The sequence below is a fragment of the Cygnus olor genome, chromosome 4, assembly GCF_009769625.2.
Source record: "Cygnus olor isolate bCygOlo1 chromosome 4, bCygOlo1.pri.v2, whole genome shotgun sequence".
NCBI lineage: Eukaryota > Metazoa > Chordata > Aves > Anseriformes > Anatidae > Cygnus > Cygnus olor.
In genome coordinates, this window is record NC_049172.1 from 4,649,313 (window position 1) to 4,665,590 (window position 16,278).

General features: G+C 43.3%; 2 protein-coding genes across 2 annotated transcripts; both read right to left on the bottom strand.

The window, feature by feature from the left end:
• Positions 1-6,819: 6,819 nt before the first annotated feature.
• On the bottom strand, positions 6,820-11,236 carry OSTC (oligosaccharyltransferase complex non-catalytic subunit). Its single transcript, XM_040554865.1, has 4 exons — positions 10,996-11,236; positions 10,650-10,743; positions 8,799-8,996; positions 6,820-7,448 (listed from the first exon to the last, which is right to left on the bottom strand). The coding sequence occupies exons 1-4, from the start codon at positions 11,132-11,134 to the stop codon at positions 7,430-7,432; spliced, it is 450 nt and encodes a 149-aa protein (XP_040410799.1). The 5' UTR covers positions 11,135-11,236; the 3' UTR covers positions 6,820-7,429.
• Positions 11,237-12,512: 1,276 nt separating this feature from the next.
• Positions 12,513-15,839, bottom strand: RPL34 (ribosomal protein L34). Its single transcript, XM_040554866.1, has 5 exons — positions 15,796-15,839; positions 15,289-15,362; positions 15,091-15,190; positions 14,234-14,337; positions 12,513-12,638 (listed from the first exon to the last, which is right to left on the bottom strand). The coding sequence occupies exons 2-5, from the start codon at positions 15,351-15,353 to the stop codon at positions 12,554-12,556; spliced, it is 354 nt and encodes a 117-aa protein (XP_040410800.1). The 5' UTR covers positions 15,354-15,362; positions 15,796-15,839; the 3' UTR covers positions 12,513-12,553.
• Positions 15,840-16,278: the final 439 nt, after the last annotated feature.

The window sequence follows — 16,278 nt, forward strand, 5'->3', positions numbered from 1 at the left end:
AAAGTCACCATGTGTTTTTGCTGCCTGTTAGAATATCAGAGGAAAAGAACTTCTTGATATAGCTAAAACTATTCCTGCTTAGGTTAGGAAACCAAATGGTGATTTATTTTTAATTTTGTTTAATTTAAAATTGTTTAACTTTAATTAAATTTGTTAATCATTTTGTTAAGTGGCAGTGGTTTTAAGCATTGTGCATCTTCTGTACCCACAAAATAAAAGGTCTGATGGAACATTCCCTTTCCCTGTTTTTATGAGCTCTCATATTTATTGCCTTGTCTACCGTGTGTATGAATCTTGGTCCTTGTGACAGATTTTCCTTGGTCCGTTCCACTGTGTACAGACCATATGTTGTCTACACTCATAAAACACTCAGTAATGGCAAATGTATAAAAAAAAAAAAAAAAGGCTATTTGCTAAGAAACCCAAGAACTTTCAGGTTATCCCTACAGAGGTGTTTTTAAATCCAGCCACAGGAAACAATCGCCTCCTTTTCTCAGAGTTGTGACGAAACTTTGGCAGGGTTCTCAGATGTATTTGGCACTTGAATTCTATTGATTTAAACAAAAATTATGTACCTGAATTCCATGAGGATCTTGGCTTGTCTGCTGTTGATGTAGATTTTGGATACAGGAGTGCCTTCATCGGCTCCCCAGTGTAGTGCTTGGGGATGTAGTAGGATTTTTATTGTTTTCAGGGTGAGTCATGCTCGCAGCAGCACAACAGATGGTGTGGAGTGTAGAACAATAAAGACAAAGACATGAGACAGCTAAAAGAAAACTGGAACAGCCAAAGGAACAACCAGAGGATGAGAGAGGCTGAAAGGATGAGAGAAGCCAGGAGGTTGAGCTTTGCCACGGAGAGCAGGGGCTAATGAAGTGTGGAGTCACTGCAGGGTGAAGTAGCTCAGACAGTGGTCAGCAGGGAAAATTAGAGGACTTGCAGTCAGAGTAGAAGGAACAGAAGAAGGAAAGCCCAGAGTAGCACAGCCGATGGATAGCCAAGCGGTTGGTGGAAGTAAGTGATGGATTTCAGTGTGATAAAAGAGAAAGTACTAGATGAGGAGGAATGAGGAAATGGAAGAGACTGATAAATAATATCCCTTAAAGGCAGAAATACCGCAGCAGTTAGAAAGAGAGCAATCAAAACCAGCAGTGGTGTCCTGAAACTTGGAAGACTAGAATGACAGGAAAAAAAAAAAGAAAAAAAAAAAAAAGAAAAAAAAAAAAAAGAAGACAGCAGCTACTGAAAGACAATAGCATAAATCCCCAGAAATAAAAGCTCAGGCCAGGAGTAGACCAGCAAAAGGGGCTAAAACACAGTGGTTCTGGGCTGGTGTAATGGCTAACGGTAGCAGGGACGGACAGATACACTGGGGTAAAACGTGAAATAGGATAAATTCCACCCATCAATGAAGCAAGGCTCCTGAAAGGAGGGATCTGGAGAAAACAGTGCAATTGAAAAGTTCATTGGCTCCAACTCAGAGCAGACAGATGCGCTGAGAAGCAGCAAAACACCTCCTAGAAATATCACAGACGCCCCCCACCAACTAATGGTCCTGTTCTAGTAGGGTAGCTACCCTGACAGCCATTTAGTGTAAGAGCAGCATAATTTTGGTGGCAGACAAACATGGGCATCAACCAGGAAAGGAAAAGGCGTTAAACAATTGTCCGTACATTTTTATTTTCCTTACACCAACAACTAATTCATTTAATTCTGGCCTGGCAGTAGGCAGTTAATGAAACTGCTTTCTGCTGCCATGTCTAGGTCACAAAGCTACTCACTTTTTTTCAGACTGAGAGGCCAGCGGGATTCTGCCTTATGAATGCCCTGCAGGGATGTATTCAAAGGACAGATTTAGTCATTTATAAAGACCTTTCCATAATTGTTTTTAAAGACAGTGTCAGCGTTTGGAAGGTCAGAGGTTTTGTTCTCACCTAGGGAATAATAAAAATGGGCAGCTGCTGGAAGACACCTCAAAAAAATCATTCACCCCAAGGCATGGTCAGCCTTATCTGCAAATTTTGGCAGGCACTTGTCTAGCCTGTTCTCAAAGCGTCACACAGCAGAAATACCAACACCGCCCTAGCCAATCTAGTCAAGGAGTCAACTATTTTATCCTCAAAATATTTTCCTAATAGTAACCCAACTCCTCCTTGCTGTTATTTAAGCCTCAACTACTACTGACAAGCAGAACAAATGACTCCTTTCCGTTCCACACTAACTTTCATGCCTTGTATACTTTGTAGTTAAAACTTCTGTGTGTTTCTCAGCAGGATGTGGTATGGCTCCCCAAAAGCCGATGCTCCTGTTCAGCTCATGGTCCAGGAGAACCCAAGGACCCACTCTGAGGAATCCTGCATTTCGTCAGTTATTCTGCTGGTGCAGCTTTACTACCTGGCACTTGTTCCCAGAAAGAATAAACCAGCCTACTTTTTTTTAGGGAGCTCTTTCTGACTTGTCAGGATCACTGCAAATCCTTACTCCTCCCTTCGGCAGTCTCTAAGTTTTATGATTTGTGCTGATTTAGTAAGTACTCCCTATTCTGTCCAGGTCACCGGGTGTTGAATGCAACTAGCCAAAGGACAGACCTAAAAAAAAAAAAAAAAAAAAAAAAAAAATCTCTTTCCACTCTGACAAAAGGATACCAACTAATCACTGAACACTCTCTGAAAACATTTTTTGCATCCGGCTTACAGTTGTTTCAGCTAGGCCAAGTTTCCATAACATGCAAGAAAGCATCAAAAGCTACAGCCTCAAAAACATCTGCTTTTCTTCTATCCACAGTGCCCATAACTCTCATGTATGGCTTATTCTTCATATTACTTATTCTCTAAAAATCCAAGCTGGCTACTAATCTTTTTGCCATTTTCTTCCAGGTGCTTAAGATACACCCCTCACCCCCCAAAGCTTTTTCGTCAGACTGAAGTTAGGTTTATTATGCTGCATCCCTCACACCCTCCATCCACATGTGATGACTATAGAGAACATATTAGCTATCATCCAGGAGCAGTCACGAATAGTTAAAAGTTATGAAATTGTTTCAATCCGTTTACTAAATAACATAGAAATAAGTTTAACATTCAAGTTTTACCCTAGAATATGCCAGCCAGCCTGAATCCTTTCAAAATTTTTCTTTCCCGATTTGCAGCTGAGCACATACAATTACCATCCCCAACAAAGGGATCCTAGTCCCCACCTCAACATTGAGCTTTGTAATGAAAACTGATACAAAAAGAGGAGGAAATTACAAATGTTGGTCTTTTTGCATGCATAAGTCAGCAGACAATACCAAATTAACCTGATTTCCTTACAGCTAAATACTATCTCTTGCAGCCTGCAGGTGTAACAGCCTAAGAGCTTTGACATTTACAGAACCCACATGGGATAGTTATGTGATGAAGTGAAACTTCATCTTACACCCAAAGAACATCAGGAATTAAGCTGATACCGTTAAACTGGAGCTCGGCAAGCTGCTTTATAGATTCAAGATACCAGATATCAGGATGCAGCGCCTCGCATCCATACCACCAGTTAAAACACGGTGCAAGTCAGGCGTGCTTGCCTCCCATTACAGTGCCACAGCTGTTGCTCTAATATGAGCTTACGGTCTCAGCACAGCTCTTAGCAGATGGGTATCCATGTCAAACCACAACAAAAAAACACAGCACAATCAGTTGTCACTGGAGAAACCAAATCATGTAGAAACTCTAATGATTCTAGTAGCCACTTCTCATGAAACGCCACCCTTGAAGAAGAGTTTGATGCATTATTTGTGCATTTTCCTGTCACTGAAATCCAGATTTTGACTCTCCAGTCAGTATAGCTGAAATGCCTCAGTGTGACTGTAAAGGGTTATAAAATGGCCCTCTTCTGAGATTCTTACAATTGTTCCACTTCAGTTCTTGTAATGGTTTCAACCCTCTTTAAGCATGTTCTGGAAGAAAAACATACTAAAGCAACTGTAAAATTGAGAAGCAGCAACTAGAAATTGTAATAGGAGGCCAGACACATTGCTGCAACTCTTTTTATGAAGGAACTGTCACACCAAAGGCAAAATACAATCATATTCACAAATGGGTGATATCAAGTCATGTTTTCACAGCCATTGCAATGCTGCAGGAAAAAAAGTTTCTATTGTATACAGCATTTCCAAGCATGTCAGAAAATTGAGATTTGCTGTCTTCCTTATACCCACATTTACTGCCTTTACTGGGAGCAGCAGCAGAAATTTACAATCGTCTCAGTTGCTAAGACTGTAACTTTTAAGTAACCTAATACCTAGTGCTTCCTAATTAGTATATTAAGAAAATATGCATATAAAATATGCAACTGGAACTAGACATGGGTGTATTATAGTAACCTTATTAAGCACTATTTTCTAAACAAGTGTCCAGCTTTGTAAAAAGTTAACTGAGGCACCTTCAGCCGCCTAAGCCAGATTCCATTAAACACAACAGATTCAGAATTAGAATGCTGCAAATTAAAATATTCCACATTAGTCTAATAAAGATGTCGGTTTTATTTCAGACATCACTGTGTACTACTTCGTACTGGTAACTAAACTTGACCTATAAAAGTATTTTAGGTTTTAATTAACAATTATACATTTTTTTAAAATTCGTATCTGGACTTATCCAAATGCCACACAGTTTTACCGGTATTTACAGTATTTATCAGCATCTCCTCAAAACAGATGAAATGTCACCCTGCTGACAAAAATTGTTTCAGTGGCACAGGTCTTCAAAGCATGCTATTGTTACACAATCTGCAGGAGTCTGGAAAATGTACTGGGGGAAAAAAAGGAAGCCAGAATGTCTGGCCTTTTTTATTTAGATGAATTTTTTGGCTTAACTCAATTAAGTATAAGATCACTTAAATTATTTAGAGTTCACATGTTAACTTTCAAAAGCTACACAGGTTATATATATTCTTCTTAACTGTATTGACCAGGCAGCAGCACTCCAAGATTACACTGAACCTTCTGGAAGAGCCGTGGATTCGGTATTTTCTCCAAGAGAGCCAGAAAATCAAGACCTGTCTGACTTTTCTGTTACATTTGGACATAAGCCAAACTTCTGTTTTTAATCATGGAGAGAGACGTTCCTATAAGCTCTGCTTTACCTTTATCACAGTGCTTCAACTTTAACTTCCCACCCCCCAGACAAGTTCAGTTCACTCTGGATGAGAGCACGAAACACAGACAGATATCGCTAAACTTTTCTTTCTGTCTTTGACGCAAGAGATGCCACCTGCTGTTGCCTGTAGAGAACAGCAGACACTCACAGAAAATACCAGCCTTTCTTTCATCTGTTACTGGGACTCCCATCATACATGGTATGGCACAGCCATACCACTCTGTTCAGTTGATGTGACAGTGACAGGTAGAAATTTTTCCATGGGTGACCATTAAGCTCCCAACCAACATCAAAAACGAACCAAACTTCAGTCAAGCATTTTAAAGTTTTCCTGCCTAGCGTGTTCCTAACTTCTGTGTGGTGTTGGTGTATCTTTCTTCTGCTCTGCATTCTGCTTCCTGGTTTCCTCTGTACCTCTGCTTTGGCAGAGGATCATAGCAGATCTCTGTGCGATCGGCTCCGGGGCAGACACACGGTGCAGTGGAGCAGTGGAATCAAGGCAGGCAGGGCTTTTTCTCCAGCATCAAGGCTACTCGAGGCAGCTGAGGGAGCCGCCAGGGCTTGGCAGCCCTCGTGAGGGAGGCTGACGAGATGTGGACAGAGACAGCAGTGCCCCCTCCCCGGCCATACAAAGGCAGCCCCTGGGGAGCGCGAGCGACCAGGCCAGGCAGCCAGGGCCTGGCGCCTCAGTCAGGGCATGGCGCAGCAGTTTGCAAGGGCAGGGCACCCTCGCATTTCATAGACCACAGACATTCATCTGTGTCATTAAAACTACTGCTTAAGAGTATGCTCATTTAGAATCAGCTGCAAGCCTGGAGGCTGACGTTGAACAGCAATGGGACATGTACTGAGCCGGAAGGTGCTCAGTACAGTTATACTGCGACATGCCTTTCTGTTTTGACTTTCCTTAGATACATTGAAATTGACGTAGGTATCCTATTATTTACTCACATAATATCAGTACTCACCCTTGAAAGTAAGCATATGTCTCACCAAAACCAGAATGACCACAGGATAACCACTTTGAAAAGACAGGAAATATTGCAGTTATGAGCCTAACAGAACAGCTTAATATACCTTAAATTTTAAAGAAAAAGATGTAAAATGAACAAACGCAGAAGTCACACTGAATGTAAGAATGAGGGACTGGAAGTGACATATCCTGAAGACAGATGATTAACAACTAGCTCTTTTAGTAGATTGATTAGTATATGAACAGTAATACTTACACACAATTAAGGGAATAAAAAAAAATCTCACTGACAATTATTATACAGACAAAAATAGTGCTTCAAACACATGTGGCTTGCAGACAAGACATTTATGGAGATTTAGAAGGATCTTTTCCACCTTCAGAACACAATACATTTTAATGAAGTACAATGGTAACATCCCATCTTTTAAATGAAGACCAAAAAAAAGTTGGAGCCTTGTCTCTCAAACAAAAAAGCAACAGCTCACTTGATTACTGATAACAGCATATCATGTAGATACAGTACAAGTTCACAGAAAATATGAGGTCTCTTGTCCCTGATACTAAAAAAAAAAAAATCATTACCCAACAGTGAAAAACTAAGCAGAAAATGATGTGCTCATTGTATAGTATGGCACCTCAAAACATGGATGCAGAATAGGCCATGCATACTCAAGAAAAAGCTTCAGAAAATGCATGAAATTCAAACAATTTTGTAGAAAATAAGTTTTATTTGGCTCTTTTCATACATTTTTTCAAAAACAAATGCACATTCATACAGTTTGCCTCTCCTGGTGCACATATGGAGCCATTAACAACAAGGCAAAAGGTGTCTCTGAAATCATTTCAGACACGTTAATTCGGACTGTAAAGTATCCAAACTTATTTACTTTCTAATTATAACTTGGAAAGAAATGTTTCAGGTGTTTCTTCTCCAATTCACACATAATCCTCCCGCACAGGGAAGAGGGGACAGACCTTGCAATAACGAACTGTCAAACCAATGGCTAATTCTCATTTCAGGGTACAGCTAAAGACAGGTTCTCTATTTTATGCCAAGTCAGATTAAAAAAAAATATATAGGTCACTTTCTCTTTTCAAAAGCTCTGGAACAGCAATTATAAAACGCTGTTTTAAAACTATAAATCAGCCATTGGTAGTAAAAGTTTGTTTGCAGACAGAGCACACTTTCCTCACTTGCTTCTCACGTTTAGATCTCTTTCCTCTTGATAGTGACAATGGAATTTGTTTCTTGCTGCTTCTTAAACACTTCATAAAGAGGATTAAATTCAGCTTGGGCTTTCACACATTGCAAGAGGTACTAACCCATCAAGTAGCCCCTGCAGAATAAAATTAAATTAGGAAAAAAGTTAGCAAACACAGACAGAACCTCCTCAAAAAGCAAGAGACTTACAGTCTTAAAACAAAAACCTCAGTGCCAAAACACTCCTCACATCAAGGCTATTTAAAACCCATTTAAATCCCATATTTAAATCCCATTCAGGTACAAACAGGCCTGCTTAACTACACTCTCCTTCCTCAGCTGATTTTCTTTAATGAACACTGAAAATGGACTAACTTGCTCTCAATCCAACTTCAGCACTTATTTAGAATTTTTGAAGCCCAGCTTGCACCTTATGAAAGCTTCTTTCTTTGTACCCTTTACGCAAACTACCAGCGTCAAGATATTCAGTATAATCTGACATTCTCTGTCTCTGAACACAACTCTGGTCTCTTTTTCTTTTCAACTTACCTGAAGCCTTGTTTCTTTAAAGAATTTAAGAAAGAGAACTGTTAAGACATACATGCACAATGAAATGAGAAAACATACAGCAAGTCCCTATCCAGCTGCCTACTGCCAGGGAATCCCCGGTGCATTATGAAACAACATTTCTACTGCACTGCAAAGGTTAAACAAACATTTGAGAAAGGAGCAATGACTGACATAACTAAGTCAACACCCCAAAGAGCTACTCCAGAAATTAACTGTCGGTACCTCCAAACTGCTGGCTTCAGCTATTCTAAATGAAACAGATGGAGAAAGAAAGAAAAAACAAAAATTGAAAATCCCATGTTTTGTTATAACACAGCCCCAAAGCTGCGTTATTTTTCCTACTTTTTGTCTGTGAGTTAGGTGTATTGAAACATCACACACATTGTATGCTTCAATGTTATGTTGAGTCTTCCAGCAACGACAAAATAAAAGACACATCATCTTTACTTTAGGACAGTTTTGGATGTTTCTCAACGCCCATTACTCCTGCCATCGGTTCTTCTAGTTATGACCTTTGCCATATATTGCCGGTATAAATGATTCATTTGTCTTCCTTGAAGTTCCTTGATAAATCCTTTTTCTCCAAAGCCCTCCCTTGTAATTACTTTTACCTATCCAGCACGTATTCAGCCTACCTTAAAATTTATTATGACTCAGACTCACTAATCGTATTGTCTGACTTAACAAATCTGTCATCTTTCTGAACCACAGCACAATCTCAGAGCAGTCAGCTCCAAAAGTTTCCCCACCTCATTCAAGATAGCTTGTTCCACAAAAGCACTGAAGAAAAGTAACTTATAGCCAAGCTAGAGATGTTCAGCATACCTGGTTTTATTTTCTGTTACTCTTAAATTTAATATAGGCACACGTAAACCATAAAAAGGAAGAAAAGCAGAAAGAGTTTTAAGTCACTTACGGTAATTTCATCCTCATGAAAACTCTGGCCATGAAGAAGCTCAAAAGCACACTGACAAATCCAATGAAGAGCAGGAGAAACCTATTCAGCTTGGGGATATTTGGTGCATTGGATCGATCCAGAATTATGAATCCTAAGCCACCCATTGTGAAGAGGAAGCTAGATGCAAGCCCTTCCATAATATATTGTCCATTTACTCTACAAGACCAACAAACAAGGGGGGTGGGGGAGGAAAGGGGGGAAGAAAGAGTTAGAGGTTATTCAAAGAAAACTATTTACGTTTCAAAATTCAGCTACTCAACCTTCTTTACTGTACAAATGCACAAAATGATTAACTTTGATGGCTGACCTTCCAAATTTACTTTATGTTAGGAACTTATGTTATGCAATTACATTAAAGCTTTAAATTGTAATTTATCTCCTGGACTGACAGTCTGCAAGGTGACCAGACAAGCATACTAGTGGTTTTATATGCAACAGGGTATATTAATGGATACAACACAAACTCATCAGTTTTCAGAAAGATCTACCCTAAAAGTAGCACCAGTTTTCACAGATGACTCAAAGCATGGAACCGTGACCCTGGGGCCACTGGGTTTTCCAAGTCTTATTTCTACCCTGACATTGAGGCAGCAGCACCCAAATTCTCAAATCCCACTCCAAGCACTGTGTCACCTCATGAAGCACCTCAGCAGGTTCCAGCACACAGCAGAAGTGTTTCTTGCCTGCAGCACGTTTCGCTCCTCACTCACTGGGCCTGCACACAGATTGTGGGGACCGGCCTGAAAGCGCCTCGGCTCTCTGTCAGTCCTCACAGCTGGGTTCCCTTCTTACAGAGCTCAGGCAGAGAGGGGAAGCCGAGCAGCTGAAAAAATATTGCACCTGGATGAGGAGTCTTCTGCGTGCAACAGTCACTGAGCCTTTTTCTATCACTGCCATCAGCAATACTGGCAGCTTTTTAACACTGGTACGACTGAAACTGCAATGTATGCTAAAACAGAAATGAAGATAATCATTATTGCCTCAAATCCTGAAAACAACCAATTCCATCTTTTTTCATGCTGCTTTCACAGAATTGCACTGAAGTGCTATCCAGCTCCCCACAGCAGAGTGATCCACGCACCCTGCAGCAGCCTCACCCTGCCTGAGTCACATATCGCATCCAGTCGAAGTCAAAGTTTATACGTGAGGCATGTATAAATTTATACATGTGGTATCTACGTTCTGAGGACTTATAAAATACCAAAAACGTTCTGTAAGAAAAAAATCCACATGCCATTGTTTCCACATACAGACACAAAAACAAATCAAACAAAAGTTACAACTATAGATTTAATGCTTGTCAGAGCAATTCTTGACTACGCAGTCTCCAGCTTATTTTCAGTAGCAGATGCAAATAGACCCAGAGAAGACACCATTGTGTATTTGTAACTATTTTCCCCACCCTCAGCTACAGGAGTCCCAATTACACTAGAAGTTGAAAGGCCAGACCTTAAATTTTCCCAAACATTACTTATGTTGCTATGAAATATCCTACGAAATGCGGCCAAATACGTCTGCACCCATTACAAACCTCAACTTTAACAGCAAAGGGATTCAAATAAAGAAAAGCACTGCCAGATCAAAGCTTGTTTCTTACCAAAGCGTTCACTCTCAAAGGCTTTGGAAGGACTTAGTTATCTACTTCCATTAATTCCAGGTACTTTTATTTTTTAATTTGGAGACTGAGAGCAGTTACGGGGTGGATCCTGCAATCCCCAGGTGGTTCCTGGGGGCTCGGAGCTGGCTGACCCAAATGTGTGCGCCCCGTCTGCTCCCCAGGAGGGGTGCGGAGCCCTGCCCTTCTCCTACCTGTAGGCCAGGAAGGCCACTGGCCTCTGGTGCCCGTGCTCGTCCGTCATCGACCCCACGCTGGGAGGCTCCACGATCACGTCATAGATGATCCCTGCGAGGAAACAAGGCACGGAATTGGGTTCAAATCGTACAAAACGGGGGAGAATTGGCGAAACACCACAAGAACGCTTATAGCTGGGGCGAAGCACCCCAGGAACGGATATAATTCGGGGAAAAGCCTGAGGAGCGGCTACATGCAGGGCGACCCGCCTGTACCTGCCAGGAAGGGGGGATTTTATGGGGGTTTAGGGGGCTGGCAGCGGGGCCAACGGGGCATTTTCCCCTGTTGTTGGCGGCTTCCCACCTCCGGTGATGAGGAAGTAGGAGACCACCACCAGCGCGTACACCGTCATGGCCGAGGGCATGTGCACCCAGCCCGGCCGCTTCAGCTTGATGTTGGGGCACTCGAGCACGGCGAAGGGCAGCCGGAACAGCGCCTCCATGCCGGCGGGCACCAAATGGCGGCGCGGAGCGGAGCGGAGCGGAGCGGCGCGGGGCTGGCGGCCGGGCGGAACCGGGCGCGCGGCTGCGTCCTGGCAGGGCAACAAAAAAGAGAGGGGAATTGGAAAAAAAAAAAAAAAAAATCGCATCTAAACCTTAAAGCGAAGTCACCACAGAGTTTACGCAAAATAATTAAAAATAATAATGGGATTTTTTTCCTCTAGTCGGAAGCACAACGCTCCTCAGGGTGTAGCCGCGCGTTTTACACGCCTGCCAGGGCCTACCAGCGTCGACGTGTCGGTGCTGGGTAACGGAGGGGGCGCTTGGGGAGGCGGGGGCTGCACGAGGCCACGCCCCCCGGGCGGGTGCGGGTGAACGGGAGGCCACGCCCCCGGAGCGGTGGGCGGGGCCGGCGCAGGGGCGGATGAATGAACCTGAAGCAGGTGTTCGTTACCTAGCGGGGAGCGCCGCGTGCTCCCTGCCGCTCCCCTCCTCCTCCCACCAGGGGCAGTGTGGGAATACAGCCATTAAGAAACCTGAGGGTTGTTTTTTGCAGGGAAAACTCCCAGGACTGGGGTCAAGGACACCGCGCCTACAGGTCAGGGTTACCCCTGGGGTGCCGAAGCATTCCCGGGTAGCTACGGCCACGTTTAAACAGCACGAAGCAGAGAAAACAAAACCGTTTCCACCTTCCACAATTGCTCCTGACACGACATCATCAGCGATAGCGCAACAGATCCAAAATAACTCTGTGCAACTTGCAATGCCTGAGCCTGAATTGCCACTCTAAAATCCAGCTCCTGGAGCTAGTTTGTCACATCCGGAGCTCTGCTTGTACTGTGCCAGCAGCTGCTGACCCAGGAAGCACCTCACAGGACAACGAAACAGCTGCTGGAGCTTCCTCCCAAATCCAGAGGGAGCTGTGTGTGGTATGGCTGCTGAAGCACTTGCTCTGAGAAGCCAATTCCCTTCCCCTGCCCCTCAGATTCAAGCAGCAGTAAACCACAGGCACACGCTATCAAAAAAAAAAATCTACCTTAGGCTTGTTCTAGCTCTCTTCCTCTTCATCTGACACTGCCTTCCAGTCTTTAGCCCGTCTCTTTGTTCACTTTTCTATCTCAGACATCCTCTGATCACCTCACACACAGCTGGTGCCGTAAAATAACCTGCATTGCTCGCAGTTACTCCAATCTGTTTCCGGGACCGTGAGACAGAGCTGGGAGTCCTGTTTAAGTGGACTTCATCCCACATGCTTCACTCCCGTCTGTAGGCAGCACCCTCACTGACAGTGTGCCACATCACACCCCAGTTCTGCATTTAACAAGCTGTGAGAAGCTCCTACAAGCCTTCACGAGCACGTGGACTGACAGGACACCAGGAAAGTGGAACTTTCATTTATTGGGCAGAAAATACAAACAGATTCACTTGGACTTTTGGCTCTGTGCTTGTGCCTTCAACACTTTCACGACGATCTTCTGCTCCTCAATAAGAAAAGCTCGCTTGATCCTGGAAAGGAAAATCAACACCATGAGGACATGTATACAGTTAAGCGAGAACACAAAAATAAGAAAGTTGCAGTTGCTTTGCTGACTGCAGCACTCTGTGGTACTCCACTTTACATAAAGGAGCTGTCTGTGTTCTTGCCAGCATCAAAAGACAGGGGCAGTGGCACCAATAAATGTAGAGGTTTGGGAAGAAGGCTTCAAGTGCTCGCAAATTTAGGGTTAGTGGCTTGTAGGCAGATAAGGGTATCAACCCAATGGCTAAACAGTAGGAAAGTAAGTGACTTGACTAACTTAAGGTAAAAAGCAAAACTCCTCACTGGCAAACTAATTTTACAGTTCTTAAAGTAAGGGAACTGACCAGCTGTTCACACCAGCTCTTTCTTATAACTACAGAAAAATTTATGTGAGTTCAGCTATCAAAACGAGAGCTGCCCTCTCAGGATTATTGCTTCTTTGTACATCAACAAAAAAAACTCTGGCAGGTCAAATCATATCTAAATACAGTTACTTCTTGAACAGATATGGGGCCACTACGCAGATAGATACACATGATAGTACTCACACATCAACAGCCTGTTTGATGAGTGAGTTATACCACACACGAATACCATATAGACCGTCCTATCTCAAAACGGGAAAACGCTACTCCGTATGTATGATACCTATGGCTATTTTTACAGCACACAAAGCCTACTAACAATGCTTAGACACAGGAGAGACCTGCCAATTACAGAGAAGGAGGTGACTGCACTTTCGTTTGTGTTTAGGCATAAAAGATACACTCATGTACAAAAAATGACTTACCAAGCTCACAGTGTTTGTGAAAACACTGAGGAAAAAATGTCTTTTAACAGGAAAAAGTTTTGCCCAAGATCTGCAGCTGTAACAATCAGTCTTCAGTGCCACCTGATGTGGTTTAGTTTAGATCACAGAAGCCAAAAAAAAAAACCAAGATGCTGGAAAGATGTGCACTACAGATGAAAAACTGGCACTAGACTGCTGACTCTGGAGATCTGGTTTGATTACCATTCACAAAGATGACACATTCTTTGCAATACACATTAATGCTCATACTTGTCAAGAAATTATGCAGATATGCAGTTGTTACAGAATAAAACTCAGTTCAAGGAGACCTACCAAAGGTCATCTTTAAGCTTAATCACATAGAAGATGCTTAATATGCTAACAATTAGTACCACTAAATCCCAAAACACCACAGAAGTCCAAAGTTGATTTTTCACTACTATCTTCGCACAAGACAAAACAGGAAGCAAAAGAAAAAAACCTTTACTCGAGGGAAGAATACAAAAATGCAGAAGGAACAGAATGTTTAGCACCTACACACCAGTACAGCTTGAAACCACAAAGAACAAACCATCCACAGAGGAGTTCCAAACACATTAATTAACCAGCTCAAATCCTGGGGGAAAATTGCACACCTCACTGCTAATGTGTCCCGTGCTTACCCTCTCCATTTTTCTACACTGACATCAGAAAAGAGTCTCTAGCGTTTTGACTTACACTAGGAAGACACGGTAAGATGCAGAACTCGTATGAAGTCACCTCAAGAACAAAGTTATCCCATTGTGAGCTCACCTGTCGCGGACACACTTAGCACACATGGAACCACCATAGGCTCTGCTGACATGCTTCTTTGTTTTCGACAGCCTCATAAGAACTTTAGGACGCACAGCACGAACCTACAGAAAGCAAAAATTAGAAGCATATCATAAGATAGCAGGCCCCAATTTTGAGTAACAGTTGCATTGAGAAAATTCACTTGTGTAGTTTGTCTTTAAAAAGCAGCAACACCTACAGTTAACTATTCAACATGCAAAAAGTGACTGAAGCCACAGGGTGTTTGACATGCCATCCTCAGCATTCCAGAACTGAACTTTTTCATTCCACCAAACAGGTTTCCCAATATACTCATAATTAAAATCTGCTTATTAAAAAGGATCATCTTCCCAAGTGTAGAAACTGACTGACAACAAGACTTGAGCACTCTGATCACTGTTAAAAGCAACATTAAACCAGGAATACATTTTGGAAGATAACAGCCTGTTAGGAAAAAGTCACTCATTTTTTCTAAAAATTATAGTCAACTTGACCTATGTTTTTGAAAGCCTATCTAATAGGTCCAATTCTAACTTTTAAACCTGTTACAGATTCATCTAGGTCTAGGTTGAAAAATTTCAGTCAATTACGAGTTAACTTGTAAAACAAGTTTAGATAATACCAGTGAGAATCACAAGCATTAAAAAGAAAAGCACTTGTTCCTTAAGCTTTCAAAGCTTGTTTTACCAGCTACACTTTACAACATCCAGATGACCATATTTTAAAGAAGGATATTCTTGAATCCATCAAGAAACAGACACCTTATTTGATAAAGTTGTTTGCATTTAAAATAATAAAAGCTGTAAAAGTTTTATGCTGGTAATCCCAAGACTTACACCACGAAGTCTCCCTGGGCATACACCACACGCTGACTTTGGTGCCTTCCCTACTTTCTTGGTGTAAAGGTAAACAATCCTGTTCCCAGGTGTTCGGGACCTAAACACAGCAGAAAAACATTCTGTTAAGGAAACAATCAAAACTTAAACGTTGTTTTTCTTAAATTAGGATTTCCTTAGAAGCTACGTCTTACTTACAGCCTGGTCTTGTTGGAAGCTGTGTTGTAGGACAACCTACGGCGGTAGGTCAGGCGCTGAACCATTTTTCACACCTTAATTAAGGAAAGCAGATTGGTTTAAGAGTTCAGCTTCCACCCAGAGGCTGACAGCATCACCTGCACGGAAGCACCGAGCTAAAACAGACCCAGCAGCTACCGATTCTGTGTCAGGATGGAGAGAACCGAAATACCTCCTTGCGACAGCCAACACCGCTAAATTATAAACAACGGGACGGGGCTGAGAGCAGAACGAGGCTTGTGACGAAGACTCGAGATGAGGCAAGGCCTCACCCTGCGCTGCCGCGGCCCGAGGCCTCCCCTCCCTGTGGGCCTGGCGACCGCTGCGGCACCGACACCCCGGCCCCGGCCCCAGGCCCGGGCCCAGACCCCGGCCCCCCCGCACCCCCCGGGTGTCGCCGCACCGCGGATGGCGGCGGATGGAGGCGGCGGATGGAGGCCGCGGAGCCCCCGCCGCCCGCCGCCATACCTGACACCGCCCGAGCCGGAAGAGGAAGCGGAAGCGCGCTCGGCGGGGTTGAAATAGTGGCGCTGAGGGACACGGAAGCGCCCGCCTCTAGGCCGCCATGTTGTACGGAGGTGGAGGTGGCTGGGCGCCACCATGTTGTACGGTGGAGGTGCGGCCATGTTGTAGGGCGAGCAGGGGGAGTCCGCACGACTATCCGTTCATCCATCTATCTGTCTACGCATCCATCTATCAATTCATTTATTAAATGTTGTTTTTCTAAAACATCAGCATGTAGTCTCCCTAACGTGGCTTTGGGAGCGGTGCTCTCACACAAACCTCGCACGTGCAAGGCCCTGCTCCCAGTACAAACCGTACCCGCTCGCCCACCGGCCCCAGGCAGCACAGGACAGGACTCGCACCTTGCCTCTTTTTGCCCCAGAGTGGTGTCTGAAGCCCAGCAGTACCCACACCCAGCCCTCACATGCAGTCACTTTCCTGTTCGGG

Excerpts from the sequence above, each read along its gene's own strand:
- OSTC (XM_040554865.1), bottom strand. The coding sequence starts at position 11,134 with ATGGAGGCGCTGTTCCGGCTGCCCTTCGCCGTGCTCGAGTGCCCCAAC. Across the intron at positions 10,744-10,995 it reads CTACTTCCTCATCACCGGAG|GGATCATCTATGACGTGATC; the intron begins GTGGGAAGCCGC and ends GTTTCCTCGCAG. Across the intron at positions 8,997-10,649 it reads GTGGCCTTCCTGGCCTACAG|AGTAAATGGACAATATATTA; the intron begins GTAGGAGAAGGG and ends TTGGTCTTGTAG.
- RPL34 (XM_040554866.1), bottom strand. The coding sequence starts at position 15,353 with ATGGTTCAGCGCCTGACCTACCGCCGTAGGTTGTCCTACAACACAGCT. Across the intron at positions 15,191-15,288 it reads GCTTCCAACAAGACCAGGCT|GTCCCGAACACCTGGGAACA; the intron begins GTAAGTAAGACG and ends TGCTGTGTTTAG. Across the intron at positions 14,338-15,090 it reads GCCCAGGGAGACTTCGTGGT|GTTCGTGCTGTGCGTCCTAA; the intron begins GTAAGTCTTGGG and ends TGCTTTCTGTAG.